This window comes from Micropterus dolomieu, linkage group LG23, assembly GCF_021292245.1.
Source record: "Micropterus dolomieu isolate WLL.071019.BEF.003 ecotype Adirondacks linkage group LG23, ASM2129224v1, whole genome shotgun sequence".
NCBI lineage: Eukaryota > Metazoa > Chordata > Actinopteri > Centrarchiformes > Centrarchidae > Micropterus > Micropterus dolomieu.
In genome coordinates, this window is record NC_060172.1 from 23,985,171 (window position 1) to 24,012,457 (window position 27,287).

A 27,287-nucleotide genomic window follows, 5' to 3' on the forward strand; every position below is an offset into this window, starting at 1 on the left:
CTCAGCAGGCATTAGCAGTATGGCTTTATTCAAATAGACAATATATATAGGCAATTTTTTTGCCTATAAAAGATATCCATCCATCTATCCATCCATCCATCATCAACCGCTTATCCTGCGCACAGCGGGGGGCTGGAGCCAATCCCAGCTGACATCGGGCGAAAGGCGGGGTACACCCTGGAGGTCGCCAGTCCATCGCAGGCCTATAAAAGATATAAAACACAAAATTGAAAAGATGTCTAAACGAACTCTGTCACTTATGTTTTTTGTACTGAATTAGCTGATTACACACTGTGGTGTCTAGTTGCGTACTGTCAATCTATAATCTTTTTTTCCTCAGGTAATTTAGTTCTGACATTTTGGTCTGTAAAGTTCAATCTCAACAAAGAAGTGACTAAAGCTAGTTTTTTTCTCTCTCCATGAATGCTTAGCCGTCTTGGTCAGAAGCATATTTGTTCTTATACTTTATTTAAGGATTTGAATTGACACTGGAGGAGATCAGTGTCGTGTTTTGGGTCAAGTTTCAAGTCTAGTAGAACACTATGAATTGAATGTTGTAACTTAATATTTCTAACACTCTTAGTGAAAGCTCTGACTCTCGTGCCCTTCAGCTGTAACTCAGAGTCACATTACCTTGGTGAGGGTTCAGCATACGTACAAACACACACACACAAAATGCCTTTTTGTTTGTACAGTTTAACTAATATTGACGGTTTCCTGCTTGGAAGGGTAACAACAAAGCAGTTTTGGAGGCTTTAAGATAATTTGTCTTGTTGACATTTCACACCCTTTTTGTGTCCAGATGTTATGGCTGAGAGGTGTCTGCTTTTGTCTCCTTTCTCATGGGATTGGCCTTGGCCATTCCCTCCTCCGCTATCTTCCCCATTATCAGCCACAGCTGCAAATGATGCAGAGGGGCATGACCTGAAGGGCATGTTCACTGCCTTCAGAAAGGGAAAGAGGACAGTAGGGTAAGAGAGATCTCACCTATTGTCATTGTATGAACAAACCTGTTAGTTTGGCAAAACACATTGTCTTTCTGTACATCAAACTGTGTAAAAATAACTCATGCCACATGTGGCAAGGTGGCGGTTTTACCACAGCCTTACTTTAGCCTAGAGTCAAGGGCAGTTCCGTTTATGCAGGGAGAAAAATGTCAAAGCATGTGCCATTTTGCGTACTTTGTTTTGCACATGGTCTGATGATGTGCTGGGATGCCCACTACAACTCTGTATGTGACATCAATGGATAACACAGAGGATACATTTTCAATTTCCTACAGAAATAAATAAAGTAAGAGTGAAATATTATTTGCATTAAATAATTTCAAACAGTGAAACTACTTACAGTACAACATCCTGTAGCTATTAACTTTGAAGGTGTAGTAGCGGTTTTAACCTTTATTTGAAACTAATACAGAAAGATAAATACACAGTGTGACTCTGTGGTCAGGCCTAGGCAGATGCAGTTGGCAACATCTGGAGTCAAGCCATTCCTTGTACCGGGTTGATCTCTAGAACTCACCAAAAGTAGTTTTAATATCTGTGTACATCATGTATCATGTATCACTTTACCCCCCTGTTGCTGAAACATTATTTAGAAATACCAGCTCCTCCTGCAACTACTCTAAGGTGGTTTGTCTTCAAAGTTTGCATTGCTCATGACATCCATTTAGCATCACACACCGCAGCCATAGTTGACTCTCTGCTCAGAAGAATGGTAACCACTAACCTCAAAGCTGACAAGCTGCGTTTGACTATCTGACCTTTTTTTGTTGTTACTACTGTGTGTGATAAATACTTCATGAAGATAAATATGAGATTAGATGTCAAGGTATTCCTTAATTAATGCCTCGGGTCTACTCGGTAATCTTGGGGTAATGATTGAGTTGGAAGAATTCAGGCTAACTGTAGTGGCAATTAGCTGTCTGATTCTAGCATTACAAGCAACTAACACAAGTCTTTTTGTAAAGGTTCTCATCTCAAAACAAATTTTAATCGTTGGGCTTTTCCAACTATGTATTGTGTCTGCTTCAGGAAGACAATATATTAATATATTGGATGGATTCAATGGAAAGATACCTGGTTTATACTCTTATCCAGATTAACCTAAACATATGTCATACATGGCAGATATTAAGTCAATACCATACCATAATCTTGTCTGTGTAGGAATGTCCAAGAGAAGGTCATTAATGCAGATTAAACCAGACAGATTGATGGAAGTAGTTTACTCATTCTTTCTGAGGACAAGAGGCACTCATTACGTAAGCTCGGGGTGAGCGAGGGACAAGATGTCAAGAGTTTACGAAGTCAAGGGCATTTCAACCCAGCTACTAAGGGAACCAGTAATGGCTAGGGAGGAAGGGATGGCCTGGGCATGCCATGAAAGAAGATGAGATTGTTACCAGCACTTAATGATGACCAGCAGCAGTCAGAACTACGTGTCGTCCATCTTTATAAACAGTCTATGAGCAGTACCTGTATCTTGTAGTGGGCCAGTCTGTGTATACAGCAACACACAGCAAACATTTCTTTCAGTGAGGTGAGCTTAAATGTACAGGCAAAGGAAGCTTCAGTAGAATTTGAACATTGAACATATAATTTGGACCAACTCTGTAATTAGTGATGATCATCTTTGTTGTTGTTTACAGCAGATTAAGTGATTGCCTTTGTGTTGAGTCCTAGCTATCCAACTTCTGGCACTGCTGGCAGTATATATTTAAATATTTAGTATTTGTATATTTTTGCAGTATGAAGGAGCTAGTGAAAGGAGGATTGGTCATCAATGACCACATGCTATGCATGTTGGCAGCAAAAGTAAGCCAATAAAAGATGGCGTCTTATTGGCAGAAGGACCCAGTCTTGTCTTAAACACTCAGGATGCCTTCCACTCAAACAAGATTCTGCCACAATTACATTGCTCACTGTCTGACAGATAATACATTAGAGTCTGTGTGGTGTGTTTTGTTTTAAATATGTTGCATTATGGCAAGAACAGTACAGGGTTCTCATGTGTTTGTAGATTTCAAATATGTACCAAACCAAAACAACATAAATATTTTACTTTATTTTGCCCTTTCCTTGAGATCAGGGTATCTCTGTTTTTTAAGAATGTCCTGGCACATTGAAACAGCAAAGACACATTGAAACAGCAAAGACCCATAGCCATCTATAGTGACTTTATTCATGTGAATTTCATTACCTCAATAATGTCTTTTCACTCATGGTTTGATGTACTTGAGACCACTGAACTGAACTTAAGTATGTTACATACAGGGACATGGAAAAATGGGAAATCATGAATTTTAATACTGCAGCACATGTGTCCAGGTACCCATAAATTACTTGTCAAACCCTAAATGGTAAACCATGACTTCAATACAATGACACAGCTGATATAGGCTTAATATTTGTCTTAAATGGGACACTTGTTCTGATGCATAGATGTGATGTGCTTTTCCATATATGTGCGTATTGTGTGTTGAACCTTTCACCCTTTTATCATCAAACACGATCCTAGCCACTATGAGTCACAACGACAGGATTAAGTCTGGCGGCATATTTGCTCAGATTACCTGCAGATAATCATCATTATCAACAGTGCAAAAGTTTGTTTGGGTGTTAAATAGGAGAGTAGCAACAATCTAAACCCCAGTACCTTCAACACTTCCCCGCCCTGACATATACTTAAAGCTTACTACCAGAGACAAACATGTTCAGAGTGACTGGACATGCCCAAATATGCGTTTGAAACATTCAGTGATCTCTATAACCACTAGTTCTGATCTGCCATTAGTAAACAATGGAGAAAAACATGTAGACCATTCTAATCACTTGTTTTTCCAGCTTACACACAGTTAGTCTCAACCCACTTCTGTGAAATACAAATAAGAATATATTTAGTTTAGTCCCATATGGCTATACAGGCACATACTGTGAAGAAATTTAGTGTTTGGGACAGTTTTAACATTCTAGCATGTTTTAATTATAGAAAAAATATCTCTCAGAAAGATAAAGTGGTTGATTTGAACATTGATTTGACAGTGTGTACTCGCTAGGATTCATATAATAATCAGAGAAAACAATATCTATTTTGAGCTGGATTACAGGCTTGTCAAGTTGTATCACATCTTGCGGCCTGTGTCGCATATGGCATTTTAGTGGGGAGAAATTTTGTTTACGATTTAAGGCTGGTGTGGAAAGTTATTCTAGTGGGATTTTTTTTGTCAAAACTTGTAAACTTACTAAGAGTGCTTTCACACCTGTAGTTCGGTTCATTTGGTCCGGACCAAGTGAAAAAAATTATACACTGTTGCATGTTAGTTCTGGTCCGGTTCATGTTCGCACTGCAGTTTTTACAAACGATCCAAGTGAATTAACCATGACGTTACACAGACTTAAGCCTGCTTCACACCCAATTTGCTGCTCGGCGAGCTCGCCGACTGTCAGGCTGCGGTTGCCAGTCGTTATGTGTGAACTACACAACGACGCATCATACGGCTCCCCGACACATTTCTGACACAGCCGACTCAACATCCACATCCAGCCAATGAGAGCAGGCAGCTACTTTTTCACCGAAAAACACTTTTAACTCTTTTGCAGCTCTCTCTATAGCACAGATGATCCCTGCTACCTGCGTGTGCTAATCCATTCTTTCACCCAGATTCTTTGTCTTTATAATTTTTATCTTTCTAATAACAAACAACAGCTGTTTTGTGTGTAGGTTCGCGTCATATCCCGTTTCATATATCATGTGTGTTTTCTTGACAAAACGTGGTTTGGAGACCAGCATCGGGTGACAGAGTCCTTGTCAGCGTGCGTAGTGTGTGACCCCCTGTCACCGATCAGTCACATAGTGTGAACACCTCAGCGACTTCAAGACTCCCGTCACAAGACGGCATGTTGTGTAGTGTGAACAGCACGGCCATTGGCCGACACTGAAAGTCGTGTAGTCTGCACAAGGCATTACAAGTAACTTGTTGATCGGATAGCTTTGGAGATTGTCATCCTGCATCATCAGGACCCACCTGGGGAAATCAAACCTCGGTGACTGACAGAAGTTCATGCAGCACTTTAATGCTTCTGATCTGTATCGCAAAGAGCTCACGAAGTTATAAATGTACAATAAGCATGATTAGTAATGTTAGAACGCAGATCGACCGCATAGCCTATTATGAATAATAATCTAAAAACAGGACATGTACAGTAATAATTCGGGGCTAGTTAGCCTATAGTATACTGTGGTATCGCTGTCACAAATGTTTTATGGACTTAATGAACTGACAGGGTAAACGGAGTACTACTTTCCCTCCTTTTTTAACAGATTTTAACCTATTAATCAGGGAAAATACCTCTGCTGACAAGTATAGCCTACGTTGGCAGATGATTTTCATAAACACGGCATGGCTTATACAGATCAATTATAAGATCGCTGAACACATTTTGCAGTCAGCAGATGGATTTATTAGTGGTTTAGCTTTGGAAATAACGCTCCCATCACATCTCTGCTATCATAAACCACAAGCGAACTGCACCAGAGTTTGTTTAAAAACGGTCTGCTTTTGGTGAGCACCCGAGTGCGATTGCTGCATTCACACCTGCCCAAACGAACCGCACCAAGGGGGAAAATGAACTCTAGTGCAATTCAACCAAACTAAATGAGGCAGGTGTGAAAGCACCCTAAGACTAGCTAGTAACTCATAGGCTTGCTTTCCAAGGATTTCCCACTCTTATATCCAGGTATTTTGAGTGACGTGCGACTATCTAACAATAGAGAGGAGGCATAGTCCTGGTTTGCTTTATCTGTTCTCACCGTCAGCCATCCAGGTACATTCTGTTAAAAACAAACTTGTGCGTCTTCCTTGTGCTCTTGTTCGGTAGCCTTGTTATTAACAGTACAGCACCAGCAAGGTTGCAGCATTTCTTCTTAAGGACCCCTGCCCACTATTCCACTGGCTTCTCCTCAGTGCTGGGTGCTGTCACAACATGACCAAGCGTCAGTAGGAATGTAGTCCCCACTGTACCTCACCTGGCACAATAATCCCCCTCTGCTGGCTCATTGAACAGCTTCAGATTGTTGTTGTTCATAAAATAATGGAATAATCGTTCAGTGTGGCACATGAGGGAGAAACAAAGTAGGTTTAGTGAGAGTCAGGTCTGCGATACAATGGTAAGACCCTCTAAAAGCAGAACGTTACAGCATTTAGAAGACCAACGACTGTTAAACTAAAGCAGGGCTGTTTGACTGATAGTAGCTGTTTGAGTTTGATGCCATAATATTCTTTTTTTGTCTGATATCCTTGAGTGTAGGTAAACCCTTGAAGAAAAGCACACATATCCAGGTGAGAAGAGGGCTGATGGCTGGGATAGCCAACAGAAGCCTGTTTCTGCTTCAGCTCCAGCCCTTCAAATATGCCTGTAGGCCGCGACTACAGTCACCTGCTTTGAATTAACATAATTTTTGTACAGCCACCTATCTTTTGTCTTAAAATGTTAAATGTCTGTAATGAATCTGGAGATCTGAAAACACATTGTTGGGGCCTTTTTCATAAAACGTGTGTGTACTTTTGCTCCTATTAACTCCATTTGTCTGCACCATAGTCAGAAGGTAATCTCTGTAGATCCATCTCATTGTGCTGTGTGTCCGACAAATAGGTTTATCTGCTATTGAACTCTTTGTAACGCATTTGCCCTAGTTACCAAGCCCTCAAGCAAGAAAAGAGTAAAGCAGTAAATGATACTCAAAGTTCTTCTGCAGTCGTGTGAGATCCAGTTATTATTTCAAAATGGGTATTTAACTTTCTACTGTATTCTACATGAACACATCCAAATAGGCTGTCATGGGTATTCACGCTACAAGCGGGTAAATGTGACTTACTAGGCCAGTGAAAACAATGGCACACGTTTTCACTCTTTAATGCTCGTCCTGCTTTCTTCTCCTTCTGCTTCCATGTGTTGTTCTGCTGCCCTCAGCCCTGCTATAGAGCAGTGGTCCACAGTGCATTGGCATTTCGTCACTGAGGCTGTGATATGGCCACAAAACACTGAAATGTGAGTCTCAACAGGGAGAACAAGTCCCGGGGGGACTTGACAGGTGTGGGCCAAATTTGTGTCGCACCGGCCTGATGCTCGTGGTATACATGTACATCTTAGTAAGCATGGCGGTAGAAAATTGACTAACAATATGTAAAGAAAAATAACACCGTACAGGGACACTAAACTTTACAGGGTACCTTTTTAATGTATTACAATGAGGTAAAATATAGAGGTCACAGCTGTAGAGGATTGAGTCTCGTATTTAAAATTTTGAAAACATTAGTTGTGACTGTCTTTAACTTGTTAAATTAATAGCTAGTTTCTTTCAATCTGCTGTTCAAGAGATTATAAGAAGTTATTTGTATTACTTATTTCAAAAGAGGACCTCTGTAGTAGAGTATATACATGAAAGAATCTTCAGCTCACAACAGGTCAAGCGTTACGTCTTGTGGTGTATTACTCCACCCTAAAAGGCTTGTGTGAAATTTCAAAATCTGTTCTTTTTTTAGCCGACCGTTGGTAGAGTGGTTGATTGCACAACATGCTGTATTTGATCAACTCAAATTGCTCACTTTTTTTTGGAGTGGCTTAGTATTCTTCCATTGCTGTCCTGACCTTGTGATTTAATCTCATGGATCTCTTTTAAAATGACTATATATTAAACTTGCTGGCGTTCACAAGCTCCCACTGTTACATGAACTGCCTAGATATCGTGACCTTGCCTTTGGGATGAAAGTCTCAGTTTTGGATAGTGTTGCATTTGAATGTTACAGTTACAAGTCTTACCCTATGCATGAGTATTTCTAATGAAAAATCTGTATGTGTATGCGTTTTTGAAATCCAAGTTGAAGTGGTACATTACATTGACAACAAACCAAGGTGCCTTGGCTTTTACTTAAGAACCAAGACCTTTGGCAACATTTAAATATTTGTTGATGGGCTTATGTTAGTACCAATACAAATATTTGGTTAAACTGAATGGAGATAAAGAGTAAGGGTGACACAGGATGGTTTTTATTCAAATGAGTTAATGTTGTCCAGGTTCCTGATCCCTCAAGGCTACATTTCTATCTTTGATTTGGTTTTGACACAATATCTAAAGCACATAACATGTCGTTTGTGGGCTCATGTTGTTACACCAAGCTGCTGAAGTGAATTGCGGAAAGGAATTGTAGTGTATTGCACCTTTGTGCAGGATGCCAGACATCACTGAAGATGATTTTATCATATTGCTTTGTGCAATAAACACCTAAACAGCTTTTCTAAAACTGTGGCTATTTATGGTTTGGATTTTTAAATGATGAACACAAAAACATGAAGGCTTTGCAATATAAAGAAAGACATTCATATTCAACACCAATATATTTAATTTCATGCTGCTGCAAGTAGGCTTTGTTTTATTTAACTCAGTATTAATGCTCAGAGCTCCTTCTCTGATCTCCCTGGTCTGCTTCAGGGTTGCTATGTGTGGGCTTGTATTCGGTGCAGTGCATTAAATACAATGCTGGAATAGTGTTTTTAAACGACATGGATAAATTGTGTCCTAGAAATGAGGTCACCTTGTTAGGTGGCGAAGCAGGATTAGCTTCTTACTCCCCTGGTCCATATGTCTGAGCTGCTGTTACCGCTTAATTTATCGTGATTCTTTCTTTAGTCCTACTCCTATAAAGACACAGCAAAATGTCATTGGCTTTATGAGCAATTTTGCATTGTCACTTTCTGTCTTCTAAACTTGCATCATTAGAGTAATTAGCAATGCACACATGAGCAGAGCCAACAGTAAACATGGGTCTGAAGAGTGAAAACCTCTCACTAAGCTGTCAATGCAGTGATCCTAGGCACTTAATCGCGTAGCTTATCTGTGAAATTAACTGCTCAGGACACGTGCTGAAGTCCTGATGATTTCCTGTTACCTGTCTGCTCTTAGTGTGATCAAAGTAGTTGCAAACTACAGGAAAACCAATTCCTTGTAAGTATTTATTTCCCTGACCGTAATGATATCGAGGCCAATCTAACTCAGTCAGCAGAGTCAGTCAGTAATCTTGGTGTAATGTGATTTCAACCCCTCTCTTCTTGTGTCCTTTGCAGATGAGCGTGAAGCAGTACAGAAGAAGACCTTTACCAAATGGGTAAACTCTCACTTAGGACGAGTGACCTGTCGCATTGGTGACTTGTACACTGACTTGCGCGATGGTCGCATGCTAATCCGCCTTCTGGAAGTGCTTTCAGGAGAACAGCTGGTCAGTATCATACAGAAACCACCTCTTCCTGTCCTAACCCTGACACAGGCCCTCAGTATGACCCTCACCCCCACCACAAGTCAGGAGGAAGGCGAAAAATCATGTGTTGTGCTCACTTTTGTTCATTAATTTCAACATAGGTCTTCTTTCTTTTTCTTCTCCTCCCCACAGCCAAAGCCCACTAAGGGCCGCATGCGTATCCACTGCCTTGAGAATGTTGATAAAGCCCTGCAGTTTCTCAAGGAGCAAAAAGTCCATCTGGAAAACATGGGCTCACATGACATTGTGGATGGGAATCACCGACTCACCCTGGGTCTCATCTGGACCATCATCCTTCGCTTCCAGGTAACTCTTAGAGTAGCTTTGTGTTTCCCTCTCAGTGCAGCTGCCATGATGCTTAACTTTTTTGCTTTAACTTTGTTTGGCTTTGAGATGTCAGGTCTCTGCATGTAGCCCAGTCCATCCTCAGGAAAATTCACAAAAATGGTAATAGAGGTTAATGCTGCTATGATGGGATTCACACGATAATTATTCATGCTAATATTGTAGCCATGAACTTTACTTGTCAATTTTTAACCCTTCCTGAAATTTGGTATAATGTACTAACAGATAATATATTACGATAACACTATTGCAAGGTCTAATTATCTAAAACTTGTGTAAAAGTATGTGGGCACAGTCTTAACTGAATGAATGCTCTTCTGACAGATCCAGGACATCAGTGTGGAGACGGAGGACAACAAGGAGAAAAAATCTGCTAAAGATGCCCTGCTGCTTTGGTGCCAAATGAAAACTGCTGGGTGAGAAAGGAGCAGGGAGAGACAGAGGGAGGGCTTAATCACACAGGATAAACACTGTTAACATGTTGAAGATATATTTGACCATATATGCTATTTGTGGATTTACTGAAGTGGTTTCTGATGAATCTTGCTGTGTTGAGTTAATGATTAATAACTTCTGATTTGGCCTCTGCAGATACCCCAATGTCAACATCCACAACTTCACTACCAGCTGGAGAGATGGTCTGGCGTTCAATGCCATCGTGCACAAACACAGGTCATTGACTTCTTCCTGTACTTTAATTTACCTGCTTCAATAAAACTGACCCCTCTTAGGCATATACTTGGATATTAAATTATAACAGGTATTTTCTTGTAAGTGAGGATTTTAGATTTAGTCATCCTGTAAATCAAGGTTTTCAGCATCTTCACTCCCTCTTTTTTTCTTTCTTTGACAAATGAGGAACACCTGTCACAGTACCATCCCACTTCTCTGGGGTGTTTTTATCCCCTTTTCTATTTAGGTCTCCTCCTACTCCTCCCATTCTTCAGTCTGCAGTATGTGAAAGGATGAAAATAAAGTAGGGAGTAAGATGACCTAGATCACAGAAATAATAACCCACTTATTTTCTATTAAGAACCTTGCTGGGTAACTCACTTGCACACCCTGCTGGTAATAGTGCCACCAATAGCTTGTGTTAAAATGGATATTTGAACTGAAAGATGTAACCTGCCTTAAATACAACAGAGAGAGCATTGCTTTTTACAATGAATGCCTTGCCTAAGTGCTAACTGCTCTCATGAGATATTCATGTAAACCACGACAATGCCATTTACATGATCAGGCCCTTATTGAAATTACAGAAGAGGCACCACTGTTGGCAATTACAATATGCAAAGAGGTGTTTTTACCCTTTCCATTGTTAGAGTATCTGCAATGTAATGTCTTAATGTTATGTGAATTAAGTTTACTTACTGTTAAGTAAAGTTTTAAATGCACACTGTACAAACCTCAGGACATGGTCACTGAACATCAATGAGAAAATAGCCATTTTTGTCCTCATTCACACATTTATGCACCACTCTAATGCCTAAGCTCAAAATGAAAACATGGTTCAGGCAATAATAGGCAATAATTGGCAGGAGCAGCTTGCCTGCTGCACAGATGAAAAGCCTGTCTGCATGCAGATAACTACACCTTTTGGAAATTGGAAGTCCAATGGATTATTTAATGCACTCTGGCCTGTAATCAGAGATATGTATTTAAGTGGGCTGCAAAATATTTTTTCTCTATACCACAAGAAGATGATTCTATATCAGTCTGCCAATTTGTTGCACCCTGCTCGCCTCTGCAATCTGATCTTATTAAAGTCATAATTGTTCCCTGGCCTCTGCAGATCCGACCTGATTGAGTTTGACAACCTGAAGAGGTCCAATGCTCACTACAATCTCCAGAATGCTTTCAATGTGGCTGAGAAAGAACTGGGGCTTACCAAGCTGCTGGACCCAGAGGGTGAGTGGGCAAAGCCTCCGCAAAAACATGAAGCATTTTTGTAAGTCACACTGACTTACTGACACTGTCCACTAAGGCACTAAGCTGGGGCATGTTATCCAAAACAGATTGGTGGGTGTTACAGTATGCAGTATTACTTGAGTTAATTCTAGCTTAGACAACACCACATCTCATGTCAGCTACACTGACACCACAAAAAGCATATCCAAACACGGTAACAGTTTGGCACCTATTAAACTTCTTATTCAGGCAGTTTTGACAGCCAAATTTAACCGTGTTGTTTGAACATGCTGATGCTTATGGTTGGTAGATTAAAAAATGGGGGGAAAGTTCAGGTGCAGATGGATCATGCTATCTGTTTTTCAGACGTGAATGTTGATCAGCCTGATGAAAAGTCCATCATTACCTATGTGGCGACCTACTACCATTACTTTTCCAAGATGAAAGCCCTGGCTGTGGAGGGAAAACGAATTGGCAAGGTTAGTGTGTGCGTGTGTGTACAGTGATGTTTGAGTAAAATGAGATTGAGTACATGTACATTGAGTGTATGTCCACCAGTTGCTTTGATTCACAGATCTTTCTCGGTTGCAGGTGCTGGACTATGCTATTGAGGCTGATCAGCTGATAGAGAAGTATGAGACCTTGGCCTCAGAGCTGCTGCAGTGGATTGAGCAGACCATAGTGACGCTCAATGATCGGCAGCTAGCTAACTCACTAAATGCCGTGCAGAACCAGCTCCAGGCTTTCAACTCCTACCGGACTGTGGAGAAACCCCCCAAGTGAGGAGCAGAAAGCTGGATTATTACAACCCAGTGAATGACCACATGCTTGTTTTCCATTAGGATCCAAAGTGTGAAGCTATGCAGTTTTTTAAACAGAGGTGGTGTCTGTCTCCACAGATTTACAGAGAAAGGAAACTTGGAGGTTCTCCTCTTTACTATCCAGAGCAAGATGAGAGCAAACAATCAGAAAGTCTACATGCCAAGAGAGGGTAAACTCATCTCTGACATCAACAAGGTATGGCTGGAAGTAGTTTTCGTCTAGAAACGCAAAAACCATGTTTCATAATGTTATGAGATGAAATTGTTCATGTTCACTTCAAAGTATTTTTAGACCACAGGGTTATCGTCATGTATGCAGAATAGCATCATGTATGCAGAATTGAAATCTTAGTTGCAGGATGTTACCAAATTCCAGTGTTTTCATTGGTGTGTCAGGCATGGGAGCGACTGGAAAAGGCAGAGCATGAACGAGAGCTGGCACTGAGAAATGAGTTGATCCGCCAGGAGAAGCTGGAGATGCTCGCTGCACGTTTTGACCGCAAAGCAGCTATGCGGGAGACGTGGCTGAGTGAGAACCAGAGGCTGGTGTCTCAGGTAGTAAAAGAAAAATTCAAACTAACGAAAACAGACACATATGTGGCTACAGATGCATTCTTATTTTCGACTTGAATAGTTTTACCGTGATAAGCTAATTTTCTTCTGTTATTAGGACAACTTTGGAACCGACTTGGGAGCAGTCGAAGCTGCCACGCGTAAACATGAGGCAATTGAGACAGACATTGGGGCATATTGGGAGCGTGTGGCTGCTGTGGAGGCTGTTGCCAAAGAGCTGGAAGCAGAGGCATACCATGATGTGCGGCGTATAACAGCTCGAAGGGATAACGTGCTTCGACTGTGGGAATACCTGAAAGAGCTTCTGGCTGCACGCAGAGAGCGACTGAATGCCCATCGTGACTTACAGAGACTGTTTCAGGAGATGCGCTACATCATGGACTGGATGGCAGACATGAAGGTACTGACCCACTCAACTCATCGCATGCTTACACTCATTTTGAACTACTGCTTTGTATTCCTACCTTCTGTTGGCTTTGTTTTTAATCATCAAAAAGGAATTTCCTAATTTTCTCAATTAAGTCAGTTGTTGTTCACATATGTCCTTGACAGCTTTAGTGTCTGCACTTAGCAGAGCAACAGCAGTAATTAGCTTTTCACAGGCCTGTGCTGCCTATCATTGCTGGCTTTACTGAGATTGGCTGACGTAGACTTGTGCTTTTCCCATTACATGGTTAAATCTGGTGACTCCATTCCCACATGCTGTGAAATTAATTCCGTTTGATTCCGTGAGTCTGGAAATTTAGTATTGCCTGTTATGTTTTGCCATTGAATGTACTGTATAGGTGTCCTAAATATTCAGCTTCTAATTGGTCATTAATGTTGTGACTGTACTGTACTACTCTGAGGTTCCAAAGTTAGCATTTGGGGAGGTTTTCCTTAGTATAAACAGGTGTTTCATTTGATGGTGGAAAGCTGGGGGGGGGAATATATTTTATGTCTGCGTTTGTTTGTCTGGGGTTTAGTTGATTTTCAGTGGTAACTGGAATAATGCTGTTAATATGATTCAATCACCCATTACCACATAATTATATAAATGTATAGTTTAATGGCTTTCTGCTCTAATGGCCCAGATTAGAGCATTTTTCTCCACTGTCATTTGTCCCTGTTAGTTAAGGTTAATGTTCTGAAGGTACAGTTGTTGAAATTCTGTTTCTGTCAGCTATTATTATTGGTCTGTGCTCATTTAAAATTTCACCAAGTGCAAGACATGGGTAATAAAATGATTATGATTCAAACTTTCTAAATATCTATTCTGTTTAAAAGGGTTTTCCAGGAATGTTGGCCACTTTTCACAAATCCTGTATATTGACACAATTCCAAACCTAGTTTCCTATCTTGTGGATGCTATTGCAAACAGAGCTTGAAGAGTTTTTTGTGTGTTTTTCGAAGATGAAATAGCCAAAATATTCCACTGGACTATGTTCTCTGTCAATTTTAGGGTCGTCTGCAGTCTCCAGACAGTGGCAAACATTTGCACGATGTGTTAGACCTTCTGCAGAAACACACTCTGGTAGAGGCTGACATTTCAGCTCAGGCAGAGAGGATCAAGGCAGTGCAGGGAGCTGCAAATCGTTTCACTTCCTATGAACAGGGTGAGTCTTCAAACATATTCTCTGTACAGACCATGCAGTTTTTGTCTGACCCATTTGTGCCATAAGTGTCTTAAGTGCCATGTATTCATGCCTTTTCTGATTGGCAGCCTATAAACCATGTGAGCCTGGACTGGTTAGTGAGAAGGTTGACCTGCTGGGTCAAGCCTATGACGAGCTTGGTCAGCTTGCTGGGAAGCGCAGAGAGCGCCTAGAGGACTCGCGCCGCCTGTGGCAGTTCCTGTGGGATGTTGGAGAGGAGGCAGCCTGGATCAGAGAGCAGGAGCAGATCCTGGCCAGTGGAGACTGTGGCCGTGACCTCACATCTGCCCTTCACCTGCTCAGCAAACATGAGGCTTTCAGGGATGAAATGGCAGCCCGCTATGGCCCCCTGAGTAACAGCATTGCTTCTGGAGAAGCATTGGTCAATGAGGGACACTTTGGAGCCCCAGAGGTCACAGAGAGGATTCAAGACATCCGTGCACAATGGACACATCTGGAAGAGGTGGGTGGTGATCACGATTCTTTGTATTTGTACAGTATAAAGCAATGTTTCTATATTGCTTGTTCTTGTTCTCCCTGCTCCGCAGACAACGAAGCTCAGAGAGCAGAGTCTTAAGGAAGCTGTGGCCCTGCAGCAATTTCAAACAGATGCCAGTGACATGGAGGCATGGATTATGGAGACACTTAGACAGGTGTCCAGTCAGGAGGTAGGCCACGATGAGTTCTCCACCCAAACTCTAGCTCGCAAGCAGAGGGAGATAGAGGAGGAGATCCAGAGCCACCACCCCCTCATCGACTCCTTGCATGAGCAGGCCCAAGCGCTGCCACAGGCCTATGTACATTTTCCTCAGGTATGTGGTCTTTGTTTCATACTTCTTCAATGATGTCATGGTGTTTGTACTACTAAATTATTGTTTTTCACTGTCTGTAGGTGGATGGGCGTGTACCTGCTATTGAGCAGAGCTATGAAGAACTGGAGTCTCTGTCAGCAGCTCGGCGCCAGGCTCTGGAGGGTGCCCTGGCCCTCTACCGCATGTTTAGTGAAGCTGGTGCCTGCCAGCTCTGGGTGGAGGAAAAGGAGCAGTGGTTACATGGCATGGATATCCCTACCAAACTGGAAGACTTAGAAGTGGTGCAGCAAAGGTAGTCTGGGCGTAAGGGAAGGGAAGAATACAGAAGATTGGACTTGTAAGAAATGTGGTGATAGCTGAATTATAATCCCTCAAAACCAAGAGTTGGAGACATTGAATATGAGAATTATCAGTTTGAAATTATAACTAAGAATCCATCCAATTCAATCCATAAGAATCAATTCAAATCAAATGAAGTAGAAGATTTATACGGCGTTGGCCGTATAAACTGGAATCAAACAAATGCTCGTGGAAATGCATTGAAATAAGAACATAATTATAAATCTCCCGTGACAGCTCATCTTTTCAAACATAGGACCATTATAGAAGCAATCTGCCATCCATCTCTGTTGGCAATGTTATAATGTTCGCAAAACGAGGACGTTTAATTGCGACTAGCCTTCAGTATAGTTGGTGCTGCAGGTAGTAATTCCATAATAATAACAATATAGTGGCAAATATGCATATGTTCATTTTTTATTCATTCATTCTTGTCAAAGATACCTGCTGTTTAATAAACCAATCAATGTCAAGTATAGGGAGATGCTGCCGACATAGATGATGACGACAGGACGCAAGTCTGTCATGTAGAGAGTCCTTTAGTGCAGTCGCAGAATTGCAGTGTGAAACCAAACCAATATTAACTGAATGTATCAAAATGTATCAGTTCAGACCTTGGTGCAGCCTTTCAGGTCTATGGAAATATCTAATCTAAATGAGACTGTTCAGAATGAGTGAATTGATGCTGCTTTATTATTTATGGCTTCAGATTTGAGACACTTGAACCTGAGATGAACAACCTAGGCGCTCGTGTCACTGATGTGAACCAGGTGGCCGAGCAGCTGCTGAGCTCTGACAACCGTAGCAAAGACCAAATCCACCAGACACGAGACCAACTGAACAACAGGTCAGAGCCAAAAATATAAGGCCTAGTAAAATCCACTACTTAACAGAAATACATTTGTTCTCAATGAGCACTGTGGTTGGCATTTTTAGTCTAATATTTGTTGTGGTCTCTAGATGGAAGGAGTTCGAACAGCTGGCTGGTCAAAAGAAACAAGGCCTAGAGTCGGCCCTTAACATCCAGAACTACCACTTGGAGTGTAATGAGATCCAAACTTGGATGAAGGAAAAGACCAAGGTGATTGAATCTACTCAGAGCCTGGGCAATGACCTGGCTGGAGTGATGGCACTGCAACGCAAGCTCACTGGCATGGAGAGGGACCTGGAGGCCATTCAGGTATGGCCACATGTAGTGACTTAGGGGTGAGGGATGGGGACAGAACAGACTGTTTTGGGCTTAATGTTGAGGTACCTTGTCATCACTTCTGCATTTAAATAATTTTTCATGTCCTTTCAGGGAAAATTGGATGACCTGAGAAATGAGGCCGAAAAACTGGCCAATGAACATCCAGATCAAGCTGGAGAGATCCAAGGACACCTGGCAGAGATTCAAGAGGTTTGGGAGGAGCTGAATGCCACCATGAAGCGACGTGAAGAGTCATTGGGCGAAGCCAGCAAACTGCAGGGCTTCCTTAGGGATCTGGATGACTTCCAATCCTGGCTGTCCCGCACACAGACAGCCGTGGCCTCCGAGGACATTCCCACCTCTCTACCTGAGGCTGAGAGTTTGCTAGCCCAGCATGAGAGTATCAAGAATGAGGTGGATAACTACAAGGAGGACTATGAGAAAATGCGGGCGGTTGGTGAAGAGGTGACCCAAGGTCAGACAGATGCCCAGTACATGTTCTTGGCCCAGAGGCTCCAGGCACTGGACACTGGCTGGCATGAGTTGCGACGCATGTGGGAGAACCGCCACAGTCTTTTGGCCCAAGCCTTTGACTTCCAGACTTTCTTGAGAGACGCAAAGCAGGCAGAGGGTTTCCTCAACAGCCAGGTTAGGAAAATACACTGTGTAATTGATGTCTGTGCCAGAGAACTATGGCTTCATTGCAACACAAAACATATATCAATTCAAAGCCAAATAACTGTGTGTAACTGAAATACTATACAATACTGTATAATTTAAGTGGACAAGTTAAAATAACAGTGACAAATCTAATTCAAATTCTCACCAGACCATCTGCCCTCTTGCCCCTCCCATTTGTTCTCTACATGACTAAAATGTGCTTGATTACATTGCAACATCGTCAATTAATTGAAATTAAGTAATCAGATTAATTAAATTTTGGTAGTAAAATTGTTTCCAATCTTAATTTTTCTTTGTTGAACTTAAACAGTGTTCACACAATGATTTTAGTGCAACACAGGTATGTTGTTCTGAGAATCAGAGATGTTTTCCCTCATGTTTAAAATCAGTGTTTACCCTGCATTAGTTTATATTATAGTTGTGTAGGTGTTGGTTGTTTGTTAACATTGGTGCCTAGTTATGTGTTGACATCACACCTGGCTCTCAAATCAGAGCAACAGGGAGGAGAGAAGTCAACTTCAGTGTAGGCAACCGTAGGCTTAGATCTGTATGGTTAAGACCACTATATTAAGTCTATTTTCATGTCATAAAATCAAGACCAACCATTGTCATAGTTCTAAGTGGCACTAAAATATTATTTAGATGGTTTATGATGTTGCTAACAAGATGTTGCTTGTTTTAGTTTGAATTCTTCAGTATTCTTCAGTATCCCCAGTGTGTACTTGTTTTTAAATGCTGCAAAAATCAAGAACGTTATTGGACATAGACAACTGCATAAATAAATTGAAAAAGTTAATAATTTAACATTCCTTTTGTCTATGTGTAGGAGTATGTGCTGTCCCACACAGAGATGCCCACCAGTCTTCAGGGAGCAGAAGAGGCCATTAAGAAACACGAAGATTTCCTCACTACCACAGAGGCCAGTGAGGAGAAGATAACTGGTGTGGTGGAGGCCGGACGGCGCCTCATTAATGACTGTAATGCAAACTCTGATAAGATCCAGGAAAAAGTTGATTCCATCCAGGAAAGGTTAGGGCAAAAGTAAAAGATGGGAGAAAAAACCCTATGAATGTAAGTTTTTTTTTAATGTTTGAAGTGTGGCTCATTTAACTCTCCCCTTAATTTTCTCCAGGCATCTTAAGAATAAGGAGGCTGCAAATGAATTGCTGACAAAGCTTAAGGATAACCGTGAACTTCAGCACTTCCTCCAAGATGGACAGGAGGTAAAAATATATTTTTAAAATCAGATGAAATAATAGCGCTATGAATAAATGAGTAGCTTAAGATGCTTAAGGGTTTACAAATTTGAAAGTTAGAGTACTGTGAATATTTGTTATCACTTGTATTTCTTCATAATTTTTATTATTAAAAATGCTTTTTCCATAATGCTGTTCGCTTTTCTGTAGCTCACGTTGTGGATCAATGAGAAGATGCTGACAGCACAGGACATGTCTTACGATGAGGCCAGAAACCTTCACAGCAAGTGGCAGAAACATCAGGCCTTCATGGCAGAGCTGGCCTCCAACAAAGACTGGCTAGACAAAATTGATAAGGTGTGGCTATTTTTATATTATCATTAATATGTAAACATACATTTTCCCATATGTAATCTCATGAAAAAGCTGCCGTTGATTGGAGCGTTAATGGGAAGGCTGAGCAATAAGGCTAGATAACATTTAATTAGTTTGCTTTTTCTTTATACTGGGGACAATCTGCCACCACTTTCGTTGCCAAAGCAGCCATAAACCATAAACTTGTCCTTGTTTGCTGTCTCCAACAGGAGGGTCAGGCGCTGGTGGCGGAGAAACCGGAGCTGAAACCTGTTGTTCAGCAGACCCTGGAGGACCTACAGCATCAGTGGGAGGAGCTGGAGGGCACCACCCGCACCAAGGCCCAGTGCTTGTTTGATGCTAACCGGGCGGAGCTATTTACACAGAGCTGCTCGGCTCTGGATGTCTGGCTGAAAAACCTTGAGAGTCAGCTGTATAGCGACGACTATGGCAAAGATTTGACCAGCGTCAACATCCTGCTCAAGAAGCACCAGGTAGACCACAATCTATGCCATCTTTGCTGTCAAGAAATACTGCATTCCAGAGGTTTAATAAAATATCATAGAAAACATCATGTATCAAGAAATTTATCTGTGCCTAATTTTAAGGATACTTAATCCTGCATATGGTGGAACTGGCCCATTCTTTAGTAGAGATTGCCAAATGTCATAACTTCTTACATGTTACATCTTTGTATTGTCCCTGTACAGATGCTGGAGCACCAGATGGAGGTCAGAGAGAAGGAGGTGCAGTCTCTCCAGTCTCAGGCTGTGGCCCTGTCCCAGGAGGATGCTGGGCTTGCTGAGGTAGATGGTCAGCAAAGGCGTGTCACTGACAACTTCTCCAACCTTCAGGAACCTCTCAAACTGAGGCGACAGCAGCTACTCGCCTCCAAAGAAGCACATCAATTCAACAGAGATCTGGAGGATGAAATTGTGAGTTGACTGCATCATTTGAAATATAGAAGTTTTGGAGTTAAGTAAGTGTTTCTTTTGTATCCTGCTTTGCCTGATGCTCATGTTTTATTCATTCTTCTGTTTTTTTTGTAAGCTCTGGGTGAAAGAGAGGATGCCCCTGGCGACCTCCACAGACCATGGAAAAGACCTGCCCACTGTACAGCTGCTAATCAAGAAGAACCAGGTACAGTGATAAGAAAATCTAATTTTAAACATGTAATGGTGAAGTGATTAATTACTGTCTGTAATGCAGGGCAATTAAAATGAAGATATAGACGACCTACAACTATTGTCATTCCTAATTTATCAAAACATCTTCACTGAGTCTAAACCTAAGGCCAATGTAAGGGGCAGAAATTGCTGACCCACCTGTTTCTGAATCAGACATTGCAGAAGGAGATCCAGGGCCACCAGCCTCGCATCGATGACATCCATAAACGAGGCAAAACTCAGAGCCAGGTAGATGGTGAGAGACAGTCTGTCCTAGAAGAGCGCCTTGTTGAGCTGCGGGACCTCTGGGACCAGCTGATTGCAGAGACAGACAAGCGTCATGACCGTCTAATAGAGGCCAATCGCGCCCAGCAGTTCTATGCTGATGCAGCGGAGGCAGAGGCCTGGATGGGAGAGCAAGAGCTACACATGATGTCAGAGGAAAAGGCCAAGGTAAGATGAGACAAAATAAGACATAGAAATGCTGTTAGTGCTGCTCTTTTAAAATCTTCTTTTATGTGAGAAAACCTAATAATTTCCTCTTTGTCTCCCAGGATGAGCAAAGTGCACTAGTGATGGTCAAGAAGCATCAGATCCTGGAACAAGCACTTGAAGATTACGCCCAAACCATTCACCAGCTCGCTAACAGCAGCCGTCTCATGGTCACCAGTGAACACCCAGAGAGGTGAGAGCACAAATAGATCTGAATGTTGTAGTTTCGACACATGTCAACATGAAGTTGTACACCCACAAGCACCGATCTGTCTGTTTTCATTTTTATGTAAACAGCGAGAGAATCAACTTACGGCAAGCCCAAGTTGACAAACTGTACGCTGGGTTGAAAGACCTTGCTGAGGAGCGTCGTGGGCGTCTTCAGGAGAGACTGAGGCTGACCCAGCTGAAGCGGGAGGTAGATGACCTGGAGCAGTGGATTGCTGAGAGGGAGGTGGTTGCTGGGTCCCATGAACTAGGACAGGACTATGAACATGTCACGGTGAGTTTTTTTTCTCTCAGTCATAGGCTCTGTTACATTACTTTGGAGACCCTGAAGCTCAGGGAAATTTAGCTGAATTAATTGTGTTTCCTACTTTTGCCCTGAATTTTCTTTCTACAGATGCTGAGGGACAAGTTCCGGGAGTTTGCTCGTGACACCAGCACCATCGGCCAAGAGCGTGTAGATGGTGTAAACGGGCTGGCAGATGACCTGATTGAGTCGGGTCATCCCGAAAATGCCAGTGTGGCTGAGTGGAAGGACGGGTTGAACGAGGCTTGGGCTGATCTGCTGGAGCTGATTGACACACGCACACAAATGTTGGCAGCCTCCTATGAGTTGCACCGCTTCCATCAGGATGCCATGGAAGTGCTTGGACGTGTTAAGGAGAAGAGGGATGGGCTGCCTTCTGACCTTGGCCGTGATCTGAACACTGTTCAGCATCTGCACAGACAGCACAACACTTTCGAAAATGACATCCAGGCCCTCAGTGGACAGGTCAGCTGTCTGACAAAAAGATATCATGTGAAATTCCAAGAGAGCCATGTGAATAGAAAACTGAATGTCCCCTCTTCCTCTTTGACCTCCTAGGTGAATCAGGTGCAAGATGACGCAGCACGGCTGCAGAAGGCCTATGCTGGGGAGAAAGCTGATGACATTAACAGGAGTGAACATGCTGTGTCTTCTGCCTGGGAGGGCCTGCTGGAGGCTGGTCAGGCCCGCAGGCTCCTCCTGCTGGACACCGTGGAGAAGTTCCGCTTCTTCAACATGGTGCGAGACCTCATGCTCTGGATGGATGGTGTCAACCTGCAGATTGACGCACATGACAGCCCCAGGTGAATGTCACTTTATGCTTAATTTTCCAATTACCGTCATGAATACTGTTACAGTCAGTGTTACAAGTATATTCAAAGCGCAGTTCTCTCTCCTTTCTGTTTTCCCAGGGATGTATCTTCTGCAGGGTTGGTCATTGCCAATCATCAGGACATCAAGTCAGAGATCGAGACAAGGGCAAACAGCTTTACTGCCTGTTTTGAGATGGGAAACGCTCTCGTTAACAATAATCATTATGCATCTGATGAGGTATTGTTCAATTTGTTACTTCTACTGTTATCTACAGTCATTAATGCATATTTACAAAAAACAGCTCAGAGTAAAAAGGAAACATATTTAATGGCTTATTGTGAGTGAATCAGTCTTTCATGTCCTCATTGCTGAATGTACTTGATTCACAGATCCGGGAGAAACTGGCTCAACTCCAGGAAAAGAGAGACAAGATCAACAAAAAATGGCAAGACAAGATGGACCATTTACAAATTGGTATGCATGCCTAACATGTTTTAGATTCTGTATAAGGGCACATACAATCTAATAGAACCATGGCAAAAACAACAAAGTGGATGGTGTTGGTGTGGACACGTTGCTACAGGGTAAAGGTAACAGATAAAATCCAAACAGGTATGGCCAGTTTGAAGGCCGTTTAGATACTACAACACCACACAGTAGTATGTACTCCATGAAATAGGATTGTATAGTGCATCTCAATAAAGTTGTATGGCACTCATAATGTTTTCCTCTGTCAAGAGGATTGGGGTAAACAGCACAATGCTAGTACAAGGTACATGTAGTACAAGGTATTCGACAAGGCATTTGTGCTTTCACGTATTTGATTGATGTTGATTATAGAAGTAGAGCCTGGACTTAACATTTTGGTTTGTCTGCATATGTTTTTGTTTTCTATTGTGTGGCACTGTTTGCACCCTTCCCTGCACAAGTGGTGGTGGTGGTGTTACTGAAATCAATGTATGTGTTTTTTGCCATAGAGCTATGGTTGGTCTGAAAGGTCCCTAAGTGTGTGATTTACTGGATGTGCAACTGACTCATTACCAATAGTTTGCGATGCTGTTTATATTGTCTCATTATTTGTTTTCTCTCTCTCTCCCTTTTTGTTTTTCTTTGTGTCTTCTTCTCCCCTTTTCTCTGCATCTCAGTGTTGGAGGTGTTGCAGTTTGGACGCGATGCCTATGTTGCAGAGTCTTGGTTGGCAGGGCAAGAACCTCTGGTGCGAGCAGCAGAGCTGGGCGCAAATGTGGATGAGGTAGAGAGCTTAATTAAGCGCCACGAGGCCTTTGAGAAACTTGCTGCAGCCTGGGAAGACCGCTTTGTGCTGCTGGAGAAACTCACTACTGTAAGTAAAGAGATGACGTGAATCATATCAAAATATTTCATGTATTTGATAAGGGTTTGGCTTGTTCTGAGTGGCCTGGTAGATAGAGGATGTTCACCACTCACCTATGTAGGCATTCATTTTCCCACAGTCGTGAGGTGTTAAGTGTAGATAGCAGTACTGAGTTCCCATTTTTCAGCTTGAGGAGCATGAGATCCAGAAAAGGCGAGAGGAAGAGGAGAGAGCCCGGCGACCCCCTACACCACCCCCAGCAGAAGTTGCACAATCTGAGACAGAAAGTCATGCACATGATTCTGCAGCCAGGTAAAACAAGATCTGGTAGAGCAGAATGATGTTGATATAGTAACACTACTCAGTACTACTGATGTAGTTGATAGTATCAGCACAAATATTTATTTTTTTATTAACATGCTTTCCCTTGCTTTCAAACGTAGAACCAGTCTGGACCAGACCACACTCAATCAGTCGGTGTCAGTGAATGGAGTACACAGCGACAATGACACATCTCAGGTGAGCATGTTTTTTAGAGCTAAATGCCTTAAATGTGTTTTAAAACAGTGTTTCCGCTCTGTGGTACAACAAACTTTTAAACCAACCAGTGTATTTCTTTTTAAATCTCAGGCCTCTAGCATGTAATGTCCTGTAATGTCTTTTCCATGTTGTTATCTCCTATATCATGACATGGATTTGTATTCACTCAATTATTGTTAAAATGTTTAGTGGAGAAAGAAATACTGGTAATTGGCATGAGATGTGCACATGCAAATGTTTGCTAATATTGTAGTATTGACAAATTATTAAAACATGGCAACATTTTGTTATAAACCATGAATTTCATGAAAATATATAAGTTAAATATATAAATTAAGGATGGCGATGGCGTATTGGATAAGATGCATGCCTTTGGAGCAGGAGACCAGGATTCAATTCCACGTGCGACACATCCACCAATGTGTCAGTGAGAAAGAAACTTAACCCCTAGTTGCTCCAGAGGCGTGTGACCTCTGATATATATATATATAGCAATTGTAAGTCGCTTTGGATAAAAGCTTCAGCTAAATGACTAATTATTATTATGTATTATTTATAAAAGAACTCCAAACCTGTGAGTATATCATACAAATAATACATAGTGAAACTGTAGTTGTGAAGTGTGAGTCATGTATTTGTCTGTTCTACTCCAATCAGCAGCGTTGTTTCGGTACATATTCCCTCGTCACATGATTACATGAACTGCTATTATCCAATTCAAAGAATTGTCTTTCTTTTGTCATTTATGAAATGTTAATTCAAGCAGAATACCTACAGGCAGTATATTTCAGCAACATTTATATTAAGGATAAGCAGCAACTTTTTGCTTAAAGGAAGCACTTTTTCTGAAAGGAATCAGGTTTGCAGAGGAAGAAACTCACCCACTGCCACAGGAACCCTGATTCACCTGTGAGAAGGGGGTTAGGATGTGGGTAGGATACAGTATGTATCATGTTACATGATCCTAGAGAAAGTCCACACTGGCAGATGAAAATAAGCACCTGGTGCCTTCTTGTGTTTCAGAGATGATGGCAGTCTACACTGGCTGCTTGTGGAAAGCAGAAGTAAACGTATGTTTAGGTCTGTAGCTGACACTACAGAGAAGAATCAGTCAAAGAAAGGGAGTTATTTCTGTATTAATTGAACTTCATCGATTTTATGGTTAATCCGCACAGATGTTGGTGACTGTTAGAAGCCCACTATAATAATGATGAGTTTGAAGAAATGTCTAAGAAAAGTATAACCCATTTACTAACTTTCAAGTTTCTGCCACAGACAAAGAGTTCTTAACAATCTCTTATTGCATTTTCACCAGCAGTCAGTATCGCTATCGTTGTCAGTGGGAAAGAAATCAGATCCTAAACGTGTGTGTAAGCCAAAGCAGCCGGAGCGTGTGAGTACCAAGCCGTGGTCAGCTTTGTAGCTTCCACTCGCCCACTTCACAGCCTCCGCTCAGCTCCTGGTCAACTGCAGTGCCTTTTTTTTCTTCTGTCGAGAAGCCATCGCTCTGTGTCACAGATGCAAACCATTGCTTTATTTATTCATTATTTATTCAAATTCAAGAAATTTATTCATGCACTACGCAGTTTCATTAATGAGTCCCATTGCTGTGTAAAGGCATGATGCTGATTCATGAACCGATTGTTTTCATGGATCAGATACGTTAAAGTCTGCTGTTGTATATGTGCTCATATTGACCAGGACAGGAGTGACTGTAAACGTGAAGCCCAGAGTTGTAAATGTGGTGATAATCGTAGCTGTTCAAAGCCTATTTATATGTAGCTTGTTTAAGTGTTTTACTATATGTGTACACTTATTGTGATGTGTGTGAAAGTCATTCAATGGTCATTTCACTTATTGGAAAAAGGTTTTTTGATGGAGAAAAAGACACACAAATGTCTCCATAGCTGATAATGCTTTCTACTCCTGTCACAATTGAGTCCTATGGTCTGTGGATTTCGTAATTCAGATTCTTTGAAGAGACCTGGAGGATCTAAGGCTTGAACTGTAGTTGAGAATGTGTTCATGTATGTTTTGTCTGCGTTTGTGTGTTTATACTGTAGAGTTATCATTTATTTATTTACAGTTGCTCAATTAATAGAGGCAAAGATCATCTTAAAAGTAGTAATAATTACAGGGCAAATTTGTCTCTGCCTCTGTTCCAAACAAATCTAATATTAGGTTCCTTCGGTATCTTTTGATTATTTTTGAAAATGTAGATTTTTAACTATCAATGTTGAGTGTAGCATGCATGTTTCCCACATGGATGGTTATTTTAATTGTATGTCTTACCCATATGAGTGACTGTAATTATTATGTGGACCTTCTGAACCAACGCTGTGCTGTTATGTCAGGTAATCATACAGTGCCGTCAAAGCAAGCGTCATCATGGCTTTACATGTCTGGCTGTGAATGGCTGCTTTGCTGCTCACTGCGTCCATCCGGTCACATGTCTTTCTACCTCCCCACCACCATTCATGTTCTGGTTTGAACCTATAGGGCTCAGAGTCTGAGTCGGTGAACGGACCAGGTAGGGACAGCGGGCTGGCATCATCTCGCCTTGATCCTTCTGCCACGTTACCAAGCAGGGTTGGAGCAGATTCTGAGCCGGAAAACATGGAGGGGATGCTCAATCGAAAACAGGAGATGGAGTCTCACAGCAAAAAGGCAGCTACCCGGTGAGTGTTGTTATGGTGGGAGTTGGTCGAGCGCATTAAAATAGACCTAAGAGAGACGCAGACCAATGAGGACTTGGTTAAATTATTGTAAAAATATGTTGCTGGACACCACTGTCATACTGTCCCACAGTTTAATTGTAACATTCTGCTCCTACAGATCCTGGCAGAGCGTGTACTGTGTCCTAAGAAAAGGGAGTCTTGGTTTCTATAAAGACAGTAAGAGCGCTAGCAACGGCATTCCATACCACGGAGAGGTACCCATCAGCCTCGGAGAGGCTGTGTGTGAGGTAGCCAATGACTATAAGAAGAGGAAACATGTATTCAAACTCAGGTAAGAAGGGACTTGGCAACCAAAAAAAAACAAGGATTCCTGATACAGTACAGTTGTCACCCTGTTAGATTTTAATAATAAAATGAGAGACTGTGATGAAATACCAAGAACATGGTGAAATAGTGAGATATGTTAGACTTTATAGCTTATCCCTAACTAATGGTAAACCTCTCTAATGCTGTGTCTACAGGCTAGGGGATGGCAAGGAGTTCCTGTTCCAAGCAAAGGATGAGG

The 27,287-nt window shown here is 41.8% G+C and overlaps 1 protein-coding gene across 5 annotated transcripts in view; it reads left to right on the forward strand.

The window, feature by feature from the left end:
• LOC123962757 (spectrin beta chain, non-erythrocytic 1) overlaps positions 1 to 27,287 on the forward strand; it is a 53,513-nt gene that overhangs the window by 22,271 nt on the left and 3,955 nt on the right. For 4 of the 5 annotated variants that reach the window (XM_046039056.1, XM_046039057.1, XM_046039055.1 and 1 more), the window contains 36 exons: positions 9,126 to 9,277; positions 9,449 to 9,622; positions 9,986 to 10,077; positions 10,253 to 10,333; positions 11,454 to 11,569; positions 11,936 to 12,048; positions 12,161 to 12,348; positions 12,469 to 12,586; positions 12,787 to 12,945; positions 13,061 to 13,363; positions 14,405 to 14,558; positions 14,666 to 15,060; positions 15,146 to 15,409; positions 15,490 to 15,701; positions 16,458 to 16,595; positions 16,709 to 16,928; positions 17,049 to 17,585; positions 18,445 to 18,647; positions 18,751 to 18,841; positions 19,025 to 19,171; positions 19,399 to 19,662; positions 19,879 to 20,103; positions 20,219 to 20,308; positions 20,509 to 20,787; positions 20,889 to 21,019; positions 21,124 to 21,328; positions 21,449 to 21,823; positions 21,917 to 22,161; positions 22,270 to 22,408; positions 22,561 to 22,645; positions 23,317 to 23,513; positions 23,692 to 23,816; positions 23,948 to 24,023; positions 26,544 to 26,722; positions 26,880 to 27,053; positions 27,244 to 27,286. In XM_046039056.1, the coding sequence (XP_045895012.1) occupies positions 9,126 to 9,277; positions 9,449 to 9,622; positions 9,986 to 10,077; positions 10,253 to 10,333; positions 11,454 to 11,569; positions 11,936 to 12,048; positions 12,161 to 12,348; positions 12,469 to 12,586; positions 12,787 to 12,945; positions 13,061 to 13,363; positions 14,405 to 14,558; positions 14,666 to 15,060; positions 15,146 to 15,409; positions 15,490 to 15,701; positions 16,458 to 16,595; positions 16,709 to 16,928; positions 17,049 to 17,585; positions 18,445 to 18,647; positions 18,751 to 18,841; positions 19,025 to 19,171; positions 19,399 to 19,662; positions 19,879 to 20,103; positions 20,219 to 20,308; positions 20,509 to 20,787; positions 20,889 to 21,019; positions 21,124 to 21,328; positions 21,449 to 21,823; positions 21,917 to 22,161; positions 22,270 to 22,408; positions 22,561 to 22,645; positions 23,317 to 23,513; positions 23,692 to 23,816; positions 23,948 to 24,023; positions 26,544 to 26,722; positions 26,880 to 27,053; positions 27,244 to 27,286 (6,689 nt within the window). Of the gene's footprint in view, positions 1 to 9,125; positions 9,278 to 9,448; positions 9,623 to 9,985; positions 10,078 to 10,252; positions 10,334 to 11,453; positions 11,570 to 11,935; positions 12,049 to 12,160; positions 12,349 to 12,468; positions 12,587 to 12,786; positions 12,946 to 13,060; positions 13,364 to 14,404; positions 14,559 to 14,665; positions 15,061 to 15,145; positions 15,410 to 15,489; positions 15,702 to 16,457; positions 16,596 to 16,708; positions 16,929 to 17,048; positions 17,586 to 18,444; positions 18,648 to 18,750; positions 18,842 to 19,024; positions 19,172 to 19,398; positions 19,663 to 19,878; positions 20,104 to 20,218; positions 20,309 to 20,508; positions 20,788 to 20,888; positions 21,020 to 21,123; positions 21,329 to 21,448; positions 21,824 to 21,916; positions 22,162 to 22,269; positions 22,409 to 22,560; positions 22,646 to 23,316; positions 23,514 to 23,691; positions 23,817 to 23,947; positions 24,024 to 25,359; positions 25,438 to 26,543; positions 26,723 to 26,879; positions 27,054 to 27,243; position 27,287 lie in introns of all 5 variants that reach the window. The other variant, XM_046039059.1, reaches the window with a different exon arrangement.